Source organism: Bos taurus, chromosome 24, assembly GCF_002263795.3.
Source record: "Bos taurus isolate L1 Dominette 01449 registration number 42190680 breed Hereford chromosome 24, ARS-UCD2.0, whole genome shotgun sequence".
Classification (NCBI taxonomy): domain Eukaryota; kingdom Metazoa; phylum Chordata; class Mammalia; order Artiodactyla; family Bovidae; genus Bos; species Bos taurus.
Genome location: NC_037351.1, coordinates 712,221 through 731,380, shown reverse-complemented (window position 1 = coordinate 731,380; position 19,160 = coordinate 712,221). Strand labels below are relative to the sequence as shown.

Below are 19,160 nucleotides of genomic sequence, written 5' to 3'. Positions count from 1 at the left end.
TTGCTCACCCAGGCGCCATGGGCCCCCAGGGCTGTGCCCTGCCAGGGGCAGAGCCTTCAAGGCCCTGGGATGGGGGTCCTGCCCTCTGTGGTCTCGCACTGGGCCAGTCTCCCCTCCTAGACACCACCTCTCTCTGGCCCCTAGGTGACACTGGTTGGCAGGGGACAGCGGCAGAGGCCTCGGGTGGCTGGGACAGAAACTCTGCTGTCTCTAACCCTTCAGGAGGGGATAGGATGGTCCCCCAGGGCCCCAGGGCCAGCACGGGCCTCCACTCACGTTTAGTCCTACATGAACCAGGCAGCAAAGCCAGCTCCTCCTCGAACCTGAAGCCAACAGAGCAGTGACAGGGGCCCGGGGGTGAAGAGGAAGAAGGCAGGGAGACTGGAAGCTGGGCAGGGCACACCCCTCTCTCAGTGGCCCCTCTGCGGCGGGCCCCTGCATGGACCCTCAGGGGAGAGCTCCAATCTGGGACCCTGGGACCCTCCTGAGCTGCCAGAGCACAGCTCTGCTTCAGGCCCCAGCACCCACGCTCAGACCTGAAACCAGTGTCCGAAGTCAGGGATGTAGAATCGCGCCTTGAATTAATTTTTGTTAATGTTGAATTTCAATCATGTTTGTCTTTTTATGTGTGTTTTTGGTGTTTCGAGCTTTTAATCCCTTTGGGGTTGAAAATTTTCAAGACAGAATGGAACAGAGGATGAGGAGAATGTCTTGTGCTGGGACTGACCCTCGGAGGGCCCCGAGGCCCAGGCACTCGCCCCCACCAGGGGTGAGTCACCTCCCCGGACCCCAGCCCGCAGCCCCTCACACCCTTTATTCCCGAGGGTGGCACAGTCGGGCCCGAAGAGCAGTGTGTGCCACACTCGTCCGCCAGGCTTCACGGCATTTTCCTTACACTGAAGCTCGAGAGAAGGTTTCCACAGGCTGGGGAAAAGACCAAGTCCACTCAATGCTCACTTATACTGGTATTTGTAAACACCTTTATTAGCACCGTGCGGTCCTAAGAGTGTGTAGGACACTCTAGGGATTGTAAACGTCTAGGGGACATCAGATCAACGAACGATCCGAAGCAAAAGAACAAAAGTATGTCAAATAAACTACGTGAGAATTCTGACACTGAAAAAATTCCAAAACCTAAAGGAAGATGCGAATGTGGGACAAACACGAAGGCGGGGCAGGGCCACATCCTGCCTCTGTGGTGGGTCTGCACCGGCGGGGGCTGGGCGGGGGAGCCTCCCCGGGACACCACAGCGGCAGGAGACGCAGAGCGACTTGTATTTAGGGCAAAACTCTTAGGTACAAGGCTCAGGCCAATCGCAGCAGAATTCTGCCTTCAGGGAAAGTGACTTCCGTGCCGTTCCAGTATCTAATGCACGTGAAACAATCTTCAAGAGCACAATGTCACACTGGTTTTCAAAGTTTCTATTGGCGTCCAGTTGCTTTAGAATGCCGTGTGGCTTCCACTGCGCGGTGCCGCGGGCCGCCTCTCCCTGCACATCTCCCCTTGCCATGGACTTCCTTCCCGCTCGGTCACCACAAGCACCGAGTAGGCTTCCCAGTGCTCACAAGTCACCTCTTCAATACCTACTAGTGTGTATGTGTTGATCCCAATCTCCCAGCTTCACTCAGCCTCTTAAAAATTCTGCCTCCTCCCCCAAAAAAGCCACAGGGTGAATGGTCATTTAACTCTACCCCTTGCTTGCATTTCTGAGAAGCCAAAGGCCCGAGGGGCCCTGGTAGGCCATGGGCCCCTGCTCCCGCCTCAGCCAGGGCTGCCTCCCAGAGGAGCACCTCCATGCGGGGCTCAGGAGAGCGGGCAGGGGCGTTCCTGGAGGTGTGTGAGCTGTCACAGGCCAGGGCCGGGGACAGGAGTCAGGGTGCCTGGGCCAGGACCATGGGTCAGGGTGCTGGGGCCGGGACAGGGGTCAGAGTGCTGGACCAGGGGTCAGGGTGCCGGGGCTGGACAGGGGTCAGGGTGCTGGACAAGGGGTCAGGGTGCCGGACCAGGGGTCAGGGTGCCGGGGCTGCACCAGGGGTCAGGGTGCCGGGGCTGGACAGGGGTCAGGGTGCTGGACAAGGGGTCAGGGTGCCGGACCAGGGGTCAGGGTGCCGGGGCTGCACCAGGGGTCAAGGTGCTGGGGCTGGGACAGGGGTCGGGTTGCTGCGGCTGGGATAGGAGCCGCCGCACTCTGAGGTGGGATGCAGCCCCTCCTTTGTGGCCCCGGCCCCCCGGGTGGAGCCCCTGAAGGCACAGCACTCCCACCAGGCATTGCTTGGTTTATATGACTCCACACCTGGCCTGGGGTCACCCAGTGCCACGCTGGGCCCACCTTCCAGTTGCAGCCCATAGGGTAAAAGCGCAGCAGCTGAAGGCATGACCGCAGACCCTGTTCCCGGGAGGGGGCCAGCTTCTGGCCTCCTGAGCTGTGAAGCTGCGTCTGCAGGCTCTTGCCACTCAGAGGAACTGCTCCTGGATGACATCCGTGTGCACAGGAGAGATGGAGCCTACACGGGGCGGGCTTGTGGCTGCCCGTGGCCTCTGGCAGGAAAGTGCCCTCCAACTGCTGTGATGTGGGCAGAGGCTAGGGAGGCCCTCAGAGAGTGTCCCCCACCCCCTAAGAAGACAGCAGGGCCCCCAGGCTCCCATCCGCACCAGCATCACAGCAGAGTGTGCAGAGGAGCTCCATGGAAAGCTCGCCGGTGCCTCTCTAGTCTCTGACTCTGGGCGGACTCCAGGCCTTTCTTTCAAGGCTCTGCAGCCCCCTCTCCAAGCCTCCTGCTGGCGGCCTAGCCGCTCTGCTTCCCCCCAAGCCAGAATCAGAGAGAAGGTGGAATGTGCGTCCACCTGGGGTTGTCACCAACCTTGTGCACAAGGCTATCGGCTCTGAGTGTCTCTGTTCAGAAGTGAGGTGGTTCTGTCCGGCTCTAATCTCCCCTGGCAGCCATCTGGACTGAGGCAAACTCTGCCAGCGTTTGGACTCTGTACATAAGAAACTCTGACCTGAAATGTTTTTATAGGCTTAAAAGTTTCGGTGAAAACATTTCTTGAGAAGTTTCTGTAAGAAAAGAGCATTTATTTTGGTTCCGTGTCTGCTGGCAGGTTGCCTGGCTCTGCACCCCCCAACCCCCGCGCCGCCCCCCCCACCCCCGGCTCTTTGTTCTAACTGGGCTTCCCAGCCTCTGATCAGCAACTTGGGCTGAGAAGTGGGAAGGCCTCAGAACGCTTCCCTCCGCCGCAGCACCGCGTGTCCCCAAGACTAGGCAGCCCTCTGTTGGTGGGGGCAGGCCCCAGCCCAAGTCGGGCCAGGACAGGGGCCTCAGCCGGCGGGGGCTCCTGCCAGAGGAGACACTCCCACTGGGAGTCTGAGTGGGAGGAGAGGGCAGGTTTTATGGGACTTGGAAAAAAAGAATGACAACCACTTAAAATATGTCACAAATTCCTTTCATGAGATGGACGGATTGTGGCCAGCCACACTCTCGGAGTGAAAGGGTGGGGAGAGGGTGAGGGTGAGGACGCGGCCTCGTCACACGTCCAGGACAGGCGGCTGTGCAGGGCGCTCGGCTTTTCCCCGGGGCCTGCAGTCCACGTCCTGGCGGGTCCTCAAACACCCGCTGCGAGTGCTGGTCCGGGAACCTCACTGTGAAGCTGGAAAGATGCATCTTTGCTGCCTGAAGATCGAGCCTTCCGAGCAGCCCTATCAGAATACAATGACACCCAGCTGTATTTTAATGTGTGACTCCATCTCTCTCTAAGCTACTTGTGACACAGGTTTGTTAAACAACTAATTCAATACAGTGTACTGTCCCCTCAGTCGTGTCTGACTCTTTCAACCCCATGGACTGTAGCCTGCCAGGCTCCTCTGTCCACAGGATTCTCTAGGCAAGAACACTGGAATGGGTTGCAGCTCCCTCCTCCAGGGATCTTCCCAACCCAGGGATCGAATCCGCATCTCTTGTGTCTCCTATATTTGCAGGTGGTTTCTTTACTATTAGTGGCACCAGATACACCTGTAATGACTGTTTTTGACATTGATGACCAATGTCATCTTCAAATAAGTTTTCTGCTAATAAAACTCTGTGATGAGAGAGAGACCTGAAGGGGGAGAAGGGGGCTTTGGAGCCCTTGTCAGCTCCCAGCCCAGGCCGCATCCCTGGCTGTCCCAGTGTGTAAGCTCCTCTCACCTGCTCCTGCGGGCATGGTCCCCTACTCCTCTGCAGCGCCCACATCCTGGACCCCACCCCCAGCTCACACAGATCCTGCTCTTGAGTCTCGGGTACCGCCTGACCTGGGTTCCAGGTTTTTCATCTCAATGACTGGTGAAGACTATCAGACCCCTGTCTAGATTCAGCGGAGGGTAACGCAGAGAGCCTTCAAAGGCCCCAGGTGGCCCCAACCCCCAGGCACCTTCTAACATCCTCACCCCAAGCCTTCCAGCCCTGCCGCCCCATGGCACCAACCACCACCCTCAGGTTTTGATGGTTTGATGCGGCAGCCCTCACAAGGCCACCAAGACACTCACCTGAAGACCCCCTCCCCCGCCGTCCTGCTGTGTTACAAGCAGGGCACTCCTGCGTTCTCTGTAACCTAGAGACAGTCGCCTTGCGCAGGGGGCACTGGCCGGGGCCGAGCACAGGAGTCAGCGCCTGAGGTCCGTGCATCTGGCGCAGGCTCTGCTTTCTGCCTGCACTGGGCCCTTCACACGCTCAGCCCTCCATGCCTTCCTGGTCCTCCCAAAGCCCTCTCACTCGCTCTCCGGCCAGACAAGAGCACGGCTCTCCTCAGCCCCAGCCTTTCCTCCCCTTGTCGAGCAGATGGGGCTTTGCCATTTTCACCTGGAGGATACTGACTACAGAAGTAGAGATCCCCTCTTGCACACGTCCTTCTAAAGGCAAATTGTGCCCCACTGTGGTGACAGGAAAGAATGCAAACCAGGGAGCCTCACTGCCACATGCCTGTGCCACTGGCTCGAGGTCTGACGGCAGCTGCAGGAGGGGAACTCACGGGGGATGGGCAGCCGCCTGGCTTCTCTGCAGAACCCTGAATTTTGCAACAATGATAGATTTTGTTAGCTTGTTAATTCCTTCAGACCAGGTACTGTGTTTATTATTTAATTTATTAATTCATTCATTTGCTCTTTATGCATGTATAGCACACTCTCCAGCATGGTAGGCAGACACTTTACTAGCACGAGAATAAACCCTTTATGGAATATGATCACCCAGTTCAACATTTCATTCTCACAAAGGCAATTACTGCATGAATCCCCCTCTTCAAACTTGCAACACTTTATGATGAGAAGAAATGCTTCTTCATTCCAAGTGTTTTCCCCACAAAAAAGCTGGCAGTTGCCACGACAGACGAGTGATGTAGGTACTTGTATAAGTGCACTGTTGTGCTGCGGTGGAAACAAACCTAAGAAAGAACAATACAGCAAAAGAAAGCCTGGAGTCAGAAGACCAAAATTCAAACGCTGTTTCTCCAGGGACCAGTTAAGTTGCTAGCTTCTCTGGAAGTCAGTTTCCTCGTCTAGGAAACAAGGATGATGAAACCTCCTGCCTCTCACGATGTCATGGAAATGAAATCAGAAAGGGGGTGAGCACACCTTGAGGACAACTTGAGGGCAGGAAGCTCACTGCAAGGAGGTGAAACCTGGACGGAGAGCTGCTGCAGAGCACTGAGCTGCTCAGCCACTCCGTATCACTGCTCAGGGTATTTCCAAATCTTGGTTTGCAGCTGAGCCTGGATAACTGCTGTCCTGCCCGGTTCCAGCGTGTGCCGGCCACAGTCAGGACCCCGAGCACACACAAGTGGCCTCTCGTTCTACAAGGGTCGACTTCCAACTGGCTGTCCAAATGACTGAGGGCAGCTCTCCCCATCTAGGGCCATCCCAGAGCACAGAGGAAACCCAAGGCCTCTTACTGCCAGGCCTGGGAGGACGAGGCAAATAACCTGGGATTACTCTCCCTGACCAGCACGGGGAGGACGCCCCTCCAGACATAAGAGGATCTTTCATTTCTGGAAATGAAATTTCCCCTTCTCATGGTGGATAGGGGTTCTTCCTGAATCCTCCCAAACCTCAGCACCCTGAGTGCTCACACAACTTTGCCATATTTACACAACACTTGTGCTATTTAGTTACTTAATAATTTTCTTTGAATTAATTTTAAATGTAATCCTTTAAAAAAAAAAAAAAAAAAACTTGTCCTTGTCCTAAGTAAAATGCGACCCCAAGGACTGCAGCCTACCAGGCTCCTCCGTCCATGGGATTTTCCAGGCAAGAGTACTGGAGTGGGTTGCCATTGCCTTCTCCGGAATAACATCATAGGCTTAATGTATTTGTTGTATTTTTTCTATTACACATTCAGACAAATACATAATAACTATGTAATGAGTAAATTAAAACATGTCTGTCCCTCAGTTCAGTTCAGTTCAGTAGTGTTCGACTCTGCAACCCCATGGACTGCAGCACGCCAGGCCTCCCTGTCCATCACCAACTCCTGGAGTTTACTCAAACTCATGTCCATTGAGTCCATGATGCCATCCAACTATCTCATCCTTTGTCATCCCCTTTTCCTCCTGCCTTCAATCTTTCCCAGCATCAGGGTCTTTTCAAATGAATCAGTTCTTCGCATCAGGTGCCCAAAGTATTGGAGTTTCAGCTTCAGCATCAGTCCTTCCAATGAATATCCAGGACTGATTTCCTTTAAGACTGACTGTCCCTACGCTACCTAAAAAGTCTCAGCGGTTCCATCTGGGAAAACCTCTTGAAAGAACCCGGTTTGCCTTTGGGTAAGGGCCAGAGGGCGTGGCAGGGCCCTGACACCCAGCGCGGGAGCGCCTCCGTCCCCACCCCCATCCCGGCACAGCGCGGGACCGGACTTCGCAGAGAAATTCGCTGAAGGAACGTCTCCATCTAGTGGCAGAGACCTCTCATTACAGCCGGAAGGCAGCTCTGGCTAAAAGGCGCCAGGGGGTTCCTTTCGGGGTGACGAAAAAGTTTAGGCATGAGAGTGCGGGTGGCTGCTTACCTCACTGAATATACTAAAACCCTCTGAATTGTACACTTTAGAGGGATGAATTGCCTGGTAAAAATTACATCTCAATTTTCAAAAAAAGAACGATTATGGGAGGATTCGATATGAACAGAAGGAGAAAACACCGCCTGTGCCTTCTTCTGGTGAAATTACATTATCTGAAGCGTGGCAGCGAGGGCGTCTTTTTCTTCGCTCTGTGTCGGGATGTGAAGTTTACATCCAGGGGCCACAAGTCTTATCAGAAATCGATTCTTTCATTCGTTTGTAAACCACGGCTATAGCTCCTATTAAACACAATTTTTCCATGATTCCTTTAGCTGATATTCTAAAAAGTTGTCTAAGGCCGTTTCACCCTAAAAAGTGCTTTCAAGCGGCAATTACACAGATCTGAAATGTGCAGCCTGTGCCTTCACAGTCACTTCACAGAGGAGTTGGTGGGTGTGGTTAAATTATGATGTTTTATTCTAAGGGGAGGCTGAGAAACATCTGCTCCTTGATGGAAACCATGTGTTGCTGCAAGACACTACGTCAGGCAGTTTAACACGATGTATCCCTTACAATTACAAGTGCTAAACAGAACACATTACAGAATTCCCACTCATGTTCTCCTCACACACCAACTCAAGAATGTTGCCCTGTAACTCGTAGGGGATTGATCAGTGCAATTATTTTGTAAAGGTCTTTGTCAGTGGATTCAAAATAACCAGAAACAGTAATTATTATTATTTAGGATTCAAGTGTTGATTTTCCAGCTGAGATGCAGCCTCAGCCTCACGCGGCTACAGGTGTGGATGAAGCAGATAGCAAACCCTTCTGTGTGCAGCACGTTTTCTGGGAGGGCCTCTCACCCTGCCGGGCACATGCTCCCACTGCAGTGCGTAGGAAGGTGGTCCCAAGACCTCCAGACAAGCCAGCGTGAGCTCAGTTCCGCCCCAGCCACAGCTCACGTCCTCACGCCCTAAGCAGGTCTCCCTCACTGGGAGGCTTGAGAGAAGGTGCTTCCCCAGCCCACCTGCTCAGAGGGCTTTGTCCCCAGCCCACCCCCACTCCCCCTCAGAGGGCTTTGTCCCCAGCCCCCACCCCCAGAGGGCTTTGCTTGCCCCACTGCTGCAGGAGCAAGGCAGCCCCTCCAACCTCAGTGCCTCAGCCAGAGCTGTCGGGACAGGGGAAGAAGCCGGGGCAGCGTCTGGCAACAGCTCTGACAGCCCCAACTCCAATTCCCCACCCCAGTCCTGCTTCCCCTCCTCTCCTCTCACATCTCATACCCTGAGGCCCATGTGCACAGTCTAGAATGTGCAGGATGAATTATTTAGCCCCAAATGTCGTTAGTTCTCAAGTTGAGAGATCCTGAGCTAGACTGGCCACGGAAAAAGAGAGGAGACAGTGAGCAAAACTGGTAATGAAAGGGGCTTTCACGAGAAACCATGCCTGAAATAAAGAAACGTTAAGATGAAATGGACAAATCCTTAGAAAGACACAAATGACCACAACTGACTCAAGAAGAAACAGAAAACTGGAACGAACCTACAACAAGTAAAGAAATTCAACTGGTGATTTTAAGTCTTTCAACAAAGAAAAACTCAGTCCTATGTGGTTTCAATGGTGAATTCCATCATACATTAATATTTTAGAGAAAAGCCATGAAATTAAAAGATGCTTGCTCCTAAGAAAAAAAGCTATAACAAACCTAGACATACGTTATTAAAAAGCAAAGACATCACTTTGCTGACAAAGGTCATTAGAGTCAAAGCTATGGTCTTTCCAGTAGTCATGTGTGGATGTGAGAGTTGGACTGTAAAGAAGGTTGAGCACCGAAGAATTGATGCTTTCAAACTGTGATGCTGGAGAAGACTCTTTAGAACCCTTGGACTGCAAGGAGATCAAGCCAGTCCATCCTAAAGGAAATCAACCCTGAATATTCTTTGGAAGGACTGATGCTGAAGCTAAAGCTCCAGTATTTTGGCCACCTGTTGAGAAGAGCCGACTCATTGGAAAAGACCCTGATGCTGGGAAAGATTGAGGGCAGGAGGAGAAGGGGACGACAGAGGATGAGATGGTTGGATGGCATTACTGACTCAGTGGACATGAACTTGAGGAAACTCTGGGAGAGAGTGAAGCCTGGTGTGCTGCAGTCCATGGAGTTGCAAAGAGTCGGACACGACTTAGTGACTGAACAACAACTGTTGGGGAAGTCGTATTAGGAATTTATATTTGACTGTGACTCTTCGGGCTGTTGTGTACAGTGTCCTCTTGCATGAGGGCCAGTGTCAGTTTAAGGACCCCACAAGCCACTTGGCCAAACAAGATGGGTGCTGAGATAGTAATAGCATGGAGTAGCTTCTACTTTATAAGAAGACAGTATATAATACTTACAACGTACAAAATATGCATTAATCGACCAGTCGTGTTATCAGTAAAGTTTCCAATCAACATTAGGCTTTCAGCAGTTAAGTTTGGGGAGTCAATAGTTATACACAGATTTTTGACTGCACAGAGGGGTCAGCGTCCAGTCCTTAAAAAGTCAAGTGTACTATCATCAAATAACCTGAAATGAAATTAAGAAAATAATTCCAAGTACAATAGCATCAAAAAGAAATAAAGCACCTAGCAATGAATGTAAAAAAAAAAAAAAGTTCAAGATTTATTCACTGAAAACTATAAAATACCACTGAGAGAAATTATAGAAAATTTAAATGGAGAAACATCTCACGCTCACAAATTGAAAGATTCGATATTATTTATATGTCAGTTCCCTACAAATTATAGAGGAACAGAGCAATCATTATCAAAATCCCATCATGTTTTTGTAGAAATTGACAAACTGATCCTAGTAAATATGTGGACATGAAAAGGACCTAGACAGCCAAAACAATTTTGACAGAGAACAAAGTTGGAGAACTTACGCTATTGGATCTCAAACTCACTATAAAGCTACAGAAATCAAGATCAGCTGGTGTTAACATAAGGACGGACATAAAGATCAATGGAACAGAACTTGAAATTCTAGGATGTTCATGGTCTGTACCGTAAAATTTAACACAAAATAACATTTTAAAGAGTCATTGGAGAGAGATTTCTTCCTATTAAGGAGTCTCTCAACCCCATAGCTTACTCTCACGTCTGTCTTGTGCTGGATTCAGAGCAGGGACCGGCGGGAGAGGACTCCAACCCATTCTCTGCTGTGAATTACACGAACATGATTGTCTTGGGACCTGCTTTTTAGAAACTCTCTCTCCAGCAGCTGTAATGGAAATTTGGTCATGAGATGAGAAGCAAATTAAGAGGTAATTTGTACATAAAATCATGTGGAATTCATGCAGGAACATTACTTCCTATCACACAACATCGTACTTTTTATTAGGAAAGTTTTCAGATACGCAAAAATACCAACGTTCCTGATATCCCTCTCATCAGGACAGAACCTACCTTGTTCAATCACACTTCCCATTCAGTAGGCCTGATTGTTTAGAAAGAAATCCCAGGTATCCTATGATTTCATCTGTAAATATTTCATCACACATCTTTAAATGATAAAGGTTGCCCTTAAACTGATACTCAAATCACCAGTAATCTCCTATAGGTGGAGAAGGAAATGACAACCCACTCCAGTATTGTTGCTGGAGAATCCCATGGAAGAGGAGCCTGGTGGGCTATAGTCCATGGGATCGCAGAAGAGTTGGATACGACTTAGCGACTGAACAACAATAGTCTCCTACAGGAATTGAAACAGTAAAAGGAAGCCATCCTCTGTAAGCTGCACAGACTCTGCCTATAAAGTCTCGCTCTCTTTAAACAGCCTTTTTACACCCATCTGATGATGTAAAATCAAATGAGTCTCATGTTCATTTCTCCAAAAATAGTAGACTTTCCCGAGCAGCACAGTCAACAGCAGAGCATGCCATGGCCAGGAGCCTGCTGTCCCAGGGGGACACAGCAGAGCCCGCCGACGCACCCCCTTCCATGGAGCACACTGGGTCCAGCTCGGACCTAGGAAAGCGGACCCTCAGTCCAGAACAAGGGCAGACTCCCTAGCTCTAAACCTGATAGAGAAGTTTCAAGTGAAAACCTCTGGCTTTGAGATGTGAATCAGAGTCACTCATCTTTTCTCAACATCTGACTTGAAATAATAATTAAAAAAATTAAACCCAAGCCATGTGGGAAGGGATTCCCAGGTGGCTCAGTGGTAAAGAATCCACCTGTCCATGCAGGAGATGTGGGTTTGACCCCTGGGTCCAGAAGATCCCCTGGAGTAGGAAATGGTAACCCACTCTGTATTCTTGCCTGGAAAATTCCGTAGACAGAGGGCTGGTGGGCTACAGTCTATGCGGTCGCCAAGAGTCAGACACGACTGAGCAGCTGAGCACGCCTGCACTCGAAGGCTCGAGTGTAACTGCCTCCAGGCCGCCTCTCCCCACCGTAACAGACAGTGTGCCAGAAAGATGCCGGGAGACCAGTGCTGCTGACCCTGCCACTAGAGTCGTCCCCTCATGTAGGTGGTGAGTGCTACACTACTCTGGCTTAACCAAGGGAGCACTGACTCTCCGCTCCCACAGGCTTGGCTGCACAGACAGCATTTTACTGTGGCTGGTCCAGGAGACCCAAGGGGATGCCACAACATCCCCCTTTACTGGGGAGTAAGACCACAGAGAGAGCAGGGAGACTCTCCTGATCACCCAGCTCCCTGAAGAAAGTCGCTCCTGGGAAAGTCACTGTTCCCTTCCCCCTCCCTCCCCTTTCCCTCTGGTTTTCTCCCTTTTCTGTATTTCAAGGCACTGGTCTTAGAGGAGTCCTGTGCTCACTGCCCCTTCTGTTTTGGTGAGTGGGGCAGAGGGAAAGCTGCAGATGGAGAAAGCTCATGTTAGTGGGAGAGCACTGTTGACATGTCCAGGGGCGGGGGCGGAGGAAGAGATTCCTGGGAGGAGTCGGGGGAGGGGAGGAGGAGGGGGGAGAGTAGGGGAAGGGGGGAGGGGAGGGGAGAGAAGGGAGAGGGGAGTGGGGGGAGGGGAGGAGGGATCACTTCTGCCATGTGATCCAGTTAGAAACAGAGAAGAAAACCTAAGAGTTTTCCACTTTGGGTGGGACAGCAGTCTGGAGACTTTAGGGGCCCCACACTAAGAACACTTAGATTTCTTCTAGGACATGAATTTCCATGACAGCACGAGGTTTGAAGGAAGCAAAGGACATCCTGAAAGTGAAAGTTGCTCAGTCATGTCCGACTCTGCAACACACAGACTATACAGTCCACTGAATTCTCCAGGCCAGAATACTGGAGTGGGTAGCCTTTCCCTTCTCCAGGGGATCTTCCCAACCCAGGGATCGAACCCAGGTCTCTAGCATTGCAGGCATATTCTTTACCAGGGACATCCTGAAGTCTCTCAAACCAAGGAAATCCTAATGAGCTTGACCCAGGGAGGGAAGTCCAGTTAGAAAATACAAGAAGCAGAGTGGCCCTCAGGGGACTTGCCAATATCACAATTACTGATTATGTATTATGCAAATATTTCATATATCCACCATATGGGTGGACCAGTTTCTTTTCATTGGAATGCAGCTCTTACATAATAATTACCCCAAAAAGTAAGCTGCTGCTGCTGCTAAGTCACTTCAGTCGTGCCCGACTCTGTGTGACCCCATAGACGGCAGCCCACCAGGCTCCCCTGTCCCTGGGATTCTCCAGGCAAGAACACTGGAGTGGGTTGCCATTTCCTTCTCCAATGCATGAAAGTGAAAAGTGAAACGGAAGTCGCTCAGTCGTGTACGACTCTTAGCGACCCCATGGACTGCAGCCTACCAGGCTCCTCCATCCATGGGATTTTCCAGGCAAGAGTACTGGAGTGGGGTGCCTTTGCCTTCTCTGAAAGTAAGCTATGAAATCTAAAAAAAATGGTGAGAAACAAATTGGTTAATATGGTGGTAGTTTAGTCACTAAGTCGGGTCCAACTCTTGTGACCCCATGGACTGTAGCCCCCCAGGCTCCTATGTCCATGGGATTTCCCAGGCAAGAATACTGGGGTGGGTTGCCATTTCCTTCTCCAGAAGATTTTCTTGACCCAGGGATTGAACCTGCATCTCCTGCATTGCAGGCAGATTTTCTACTGACTGAACCATCAATTGGTAAACATAGGTTAAAGAAAAACAGTCTATAAAACAATGACTAATTTGGGAGTTGTAAAAAATGCAGAATTAAAATATTAGATAATTATAGTGTGTACATCTGAAGAAGAAGAGAGGTATAGTGTTTTGAGATCTATATGTTGTTTGGAAGGAAAGTGGAAAATTGACTTTACATTTATTAAGTAAGGAATGCAGGTTCTTTGGGTTCCTGAACCCAGTTGCAATGTGTGTGTGTGCAGGCCTCCCTACATCAACAAGCAATTCTTGGATGCCAGCAGGATATCCAGGAATCCAACTCAGTCCTGATCCTGTCTCCCTAGAGACAAAATCAGACTCTACAGCTTAAAGGGCTCAGTCCCACAAGACAGCCCTCCACTTCAGAATCCAGTCGAAAGCCCTGGTTCTGTCCTCCTTACAGACTCAAGATCCCGAGGACCCCTCCAACTCAGGATGTCAATCACAAGTCCAGTTTTCGCATGCACTTCCGACCAGCTGGCTAGAATCAGAGGTTCCCACAGCCCCCTCCTCGGGTTGGATTAATTTGCTACAACAGCTCACAGCACCTGGGAAAACCTGTTTTCTTACTGGATTACCAGTTTATTTTAGAAGGATGTGGCATTGGATGGAAGAGAGACACAGGGTGACACATGGCAGGGAAGCGGGGGCGGGGCGGGGGGAGGGTGGCATGAAGCTTGCATGTGCCCTGCAGGTATTAATATAAAACTTGGAAAGGAAGTAATTAAACAATTATTTGTAAATGATATGAAAACTCCAAAGACTCTACTGATATACTACCTTATTAAAGTAAATGGATCATTGCACAAAAACCCACTGCATTTTTATATACCACCAGCAGTCAATTAGAAAGTATCAATTTTTAAAAGTATCATGCATGAAGTATCAACAATGAAAAATAATGGACAAAAGTGTCAACAACAAAAAATAAAGTAACCAGAAATAAATGTAAAGTGAAAGAAAGAAAGAAAGTGAAGTCACTCAGTCGTGTCCGACTCTTTGCGACCCCGTGGACTATAGCCTGCCAGGTTCCTCTGTCCATGGGATTCTCCAGGCAAGAATACTGGAGTGGGTTGCCATTTCCTTCTTCAGGGGATCTTCCCAACCCAGGGATCGAACCCAGGTCTCCTGCATTGTAGGCAGACGCTTTGTCCTCTGAGCCACCAGGGAAGCCCTGGAATAAATGTAACCAATATACAAATCCTACATGCAGAAAATCATAAACTCTTATTGGAAGATTTTAAAGGGGGCCTAAATAACTAGAGTGATATACTGTTTACAGATGGAGAGATTCAAATCACAAAGATGTCTCTTCTCCCCAACCTGAATTATAGATTCCATGTAGTTCTGAGCAAAACTCTTAACAGGTATAATCAATAAATTTGACATATTAATTAAAAAATTTATGAAGCAATGACCAAGAATAGCCACAAAACTTCTTCCTAAATAAGTAAACTACTATGAGCAATTGCCCTCACAAATAATACGCCTTATTATGATGCTATAGCAATGAAGACAAGGCAAGAACCCAAAATAGAAAGTCCAAAATAAGCCCATGTATTTATAGAGACTTACTGAGTATCCGAGGTGGCACTGCAGCTCAGTGGGAACAAGATAAGCCTTTCAACGGCAGTAAGCTAGTAGTAATAACCAGGAGAGCTAGGATAACTGGTAACCCATATGGGAAAGAAGTCATATCCCTGCCTTACACCATGTACAGAACATCCATTTCTTATTAAAGACTGAGCTGTGAAAGGCAAACTCTTATAAAATTAAGGAGTAAAAAAGGAAGCTATCTTTATACTCTCGGGTTAGGGGATACATTCTTAAAATTAAAGACTTCTGTTCTCAAATGACCATGAAAAATACAAGTCAAAAACTGGTGGATGATATGGGTCACATAAACAATAAAAGATCTGTTTCAGGAACCACAAGGAACTACCACTGCTGAACAAGAGAAAGACAAACAACCCAACAGAAAAATGAGCAACAAACTTGAATAGACATTTTGCAGAAAACACAAAAGGCAAATTTAAAAAAGAAAAAATAGGAAAAGATACTAAGTCAAAATGGCTAGCAGACAAATACAAATTAAAATCACAACTTGATTTTAACAATTTTCATTTAGATTGGCAAAGATTAAGTAGGATAATAGCAATTCATTGAGAATGTGGTGAGAATATAAGCTGAGACAACAATTTTGACATATCTCATAAATCTGAACACTTGCATATCCTGATTCAGCAATTCCACATTTATGTACATATCCTCAGATTTCAACTCATTATACTAAGAAACATGCAGAAATATGTTCATTGTAGCAATTTCCATATTACCAAAAAGGGAAAACAATCTAAATGTCCTTCTATAAAATAATGGATAAATAAATCCTGTCATATTCCCCCAATGAGCTATTATATAGAAGTCACAATAAACTGTACCCATATAAAATAATACAAATAAAATTTGGATATATAGTGATGAATGAAAAAACCATTTACAGATTTAAAAACATATGATGCATTTTAATAAACATCAAAAACAAGCATGACTAAACAGTATCTTTGTGCATACATTTATACAAATGCAGCAAAACGTCATACAACAGGAAAAAGACAAACATGAATTTGAGGATGGCTGATACCTCTGGTGGGGAATCAAGGGGATGAGATGGGATTGTAAGGAGCACGGATGTAGCTATAACGATATTGGTCATGTTCAACATTTTGAGACCACGGATAGGTTCATTTTAGGATTACACTGTCTTTGGTATGTACATAATTTACAGTTTTTAAATGAGGGGAGGGAAGAACAAAGGGTGAGAGAAATCCAATTGAAGACCATGACAGGTCTATCCTGGAGATATAGAGGGTTTGGTTCCAGACCACTGCAGTAAAAATGAATATTGCCAAGTCTCACAATTTTTGGCTTCCCAATGCATATAAACATTATTTCTACATTATACTGTAGTCCTTTACAAGTGTCTATTTAAAGAAAAAGTGTAAATACCTTAACTTAAAAATGCTTTATTGTTAAAAAATGCTAACCATCATCTGAGCCTTCAGTGAGTCGTAATCTTTTTGCTGGTGGAGGGTCTTGCCTGGATGTTGATGGCTGCTGACTGATGAGGGTGGTGGTTGCTGAAGGCTGGAGTTGGTGTGGCAATTTCTTAAAATAAGACAACAAGGATGTTTGCCACATCAATTGACTCTTCCTTTCATGAACAATTTCTCTGTAGCATGCAATGCTGTTTGATAGCATTTTACCCACAGTAGAACTTCTTTCAAAATTGGAGTCAATCCTCTCAAATCCTGCTGCTGCTTTATCAACTAAGCTTATGTAATATTCTAAGTCTTTAGTGGTCATTTCAACAATCTTCACAGCTTCCTCACCAGTGGCTTCTGTCTCAAGAAACCACTTTCTTTGCTCATCCATAAGAAGCAATTCCTCATCTGTTAAAGTTTTATCATGTGATTGCAGCAACTCAGTCACATCTTCAGGCTCCACTTCTAATTCTAGTTCTCTTGCTATTTCCACCACATCTGCAGTTACTTCCTCCACTGAAGTCTTGAACCCCTCACAGTCATCTATGAGGGTTGGAATCAACTTCTTCCAAACTCCTATCAACGTTGATATTTGGACCTCTTCCCATGAGTCACGAATGTTCTTAATGGCATCTAGAATGGTGAATCCTTTCCAGAAGGTTTTTAGTTTACTGTGCCCAGATCCATCCGAGGAATCACTATCTATGGCAGCTAGAGCCTTTCGAAACGTATTTCTTAAATAATATGACTTGAAAGTTGAAATTACTCCTTGATCCATGGGCTGCAGAATGGACATTGTGTTAGAAGGTAGGAAAACAACATGAATCTCATTGTACATCTCCATTAGAGCTCTTGGGTGACCAGGTGAATTGTCAATAAGCAGCAATATTTTGAAAGGAATCTTTTTTTCTAAGCAGTAGTTCTCAACAGTGGGCTTAAAATATTCAGTAAACCATGTGGTAAAAAGATGTGCTGTCATCCAGGCTTTGTGGTTCCATTTATACAGCACAGGCAGAGTAGATTTTGCGTAATTCTTAAGGGCTCTAGGATTTTCGGAATGGTAAATGAGCATTGGCTTCAACTTCAAGTCACCAGCTGCATTAGCCCCTAACAACAGAGTCAGCCTGTCCTTTGAAGCTTTGAAGCCAAGCATTGACTTCTCCTCTCTAGCTATGAAAGTCCTAGATGGCATTTTCTTCCAATATAAGGCTGTTTCATCAACATTGAAAATCTGTTGTGTAGTGTAGCCACCTTCCTTAATCATCTTAGCTAGATCTGGGTAACTTGTAGCTTCTGCATTGGCACCCACTGCTTCACCTTGCACTTTCACATTATGGAGACGGCTTCTTTCCTTAAACCTCATAAACCAACCTCTACTAGCTTCAAACTTTTCTTCTGCAGCTTCCGCACCTCTCTCAGCCTTCATAGAGTTGAAGAGAGTCAGGGCCTTGCTCCGGATCAGGCTTTGGCTTAAGGGCATGTTGTGACTGGTCTGATCTTCTATCCAGACCACCAAAACTTTCTCCATATCAGCAATAAGGCTATTTCGCTTCCTTATCATTCGTGTGTTCACTGGAGTAGCACTTTTAATCTCCTGCAAGAACTTCTCCTTTGCGTTCACAATTTGGCTAACTGTTTGGCGCAAGAGGCCTAGCTTTCGGCCTATCTCAGCTTTCGACATGCCTTCTTCACTCAGCTTAATCATTTCTAGCTTTTGATTTAAAGTGAGAGATGTGCGACTCTTCCTTTCACCTAAACACTTAGAGGCCATTGTAAATATTAATTGGCCTAATATCAATACTGTTGTGGCTTAGGGAACAGGGAGGCCAGAGCAAGAGACAGGGTACACAGGTTGGTAGAGCAGTCAGAACACACACAACCGTTTATCAGTTAAGTTCCCTGCACCCCAAAACAATTACAATTGCAACATCAAAGGCCATGAATCACAGATCATTGTAATAAATAAAACAAATGTTTCAAATGTTGTGAGAATTTACCAAAATGTGACATTCAGACACAAAGTGAGCAAATGCTGTTGCAAATATTGGTGCTGTTAGACTTGCTCCATGCAGGCTTGCCACAAACCTCCAAGTGGTAAAATAAACAAACAAACAAAAAACACGATCTGGGAAGCATAATAAAATGAAGCAAAAGTATGCGGATACTGAGTTGTCTCCCTTCCTTAATTGTGTCAGTTTGTGCTTCATGCACCTGGGGTGGGGGGTGGGGGGCTCTTGCTGTTGGGACAGGTGCTTCTGTCCAAATCTCATCAGAGAAAAAGCAGCTCTTCAGAAATCGTATCAAGAAAGACCTTGAAGGCCTTCGCAGACGACCTCGCCCACTGCTCCCGGACTGGATCAGCTCGTCTCCGCGGCGGCTCCCGCTGTCTGCGGGCAGTGCACCAGGTCTCCCAAGGCGGGGTCAAGGCGAGGCGGACAGTATGGTGAAGGTCCAGCCAGAAGAGACCCCAGAACACGCACTCCAGGGCGAGGAGGGGACCTGGCAACCAAGCCCCAACCCTGCGCCGCACGGGATACGCTGGGCCAGCGGTTCACGACGCCCGCTCCGCACGCCGAGGTTCACAACGCAGCCCGGAATCCCGGGGCAGCGGCACGCCGGGCCTCGCAGTCCAGGACGACCGGCCTCAGAGGGTGATGGGAGGGGTCGTGGGATGACGGCCGCTGCGGCGTGCCGGTACTCGCGGCGCCAGACCGGGCGAGAGCCGACTGCCGGGTCTTCGGCCCCGCCGTCCTGAGACGCCAGCCAGCCCTCGGCGCGGAAAGGGCGGCGGGGCGCGCTGCATACTGGTACTTGTAGTTCTCCTGGCACCGGCCACGAGCCGGCGCTGGGAGCTGCGGGACAGACACCCCTGTTGCATGCCGGGACTCCCGGAGCCAGACGGGGACTCGTGATCCCGCGGGGCGCGCTGGACGCCGGGACTCGTAGTCCCAG

At 48.4% G+C, this 19,160-nt stretch overlaps 1 protein-coding gene across 1 annotated transcript; it reads right to left on the bottom strand.

The window, feature by feature from the left end:
* Positions 1-16,104: 16,104 nt before the first annotated feature.
* On the bottom strand, positions 16,105-18,076 carry LOC101902808 (tigger transposable element-derived protein 1). Its single transcript, XM_005223943.5, has one exon. The coding sequence runs from the start codon at positions 17,977-17,979 to the stop codon at positions 16,207-16,209; it is 1,773 nt and encodes a 590-aa protein (XP_005224000.2). The 5' UTR covers positions 17,980-18,076; the 3' UTR covers positions 16,105-16,206.
* Between the last annotated feature and the right edge of the window lie 1,084 nt (positions 18,077-19,160).

What these genes read in the sequence shown, in the direction of transcription:
- LOC101902808 (XM_005223943.5), bottom strand. Translation starts at nt 17,979, where the DNA reads ATGGCCTCTAAGTGTTTAGGTGAAAGGAAGAGTCGCACATCTCTCACT.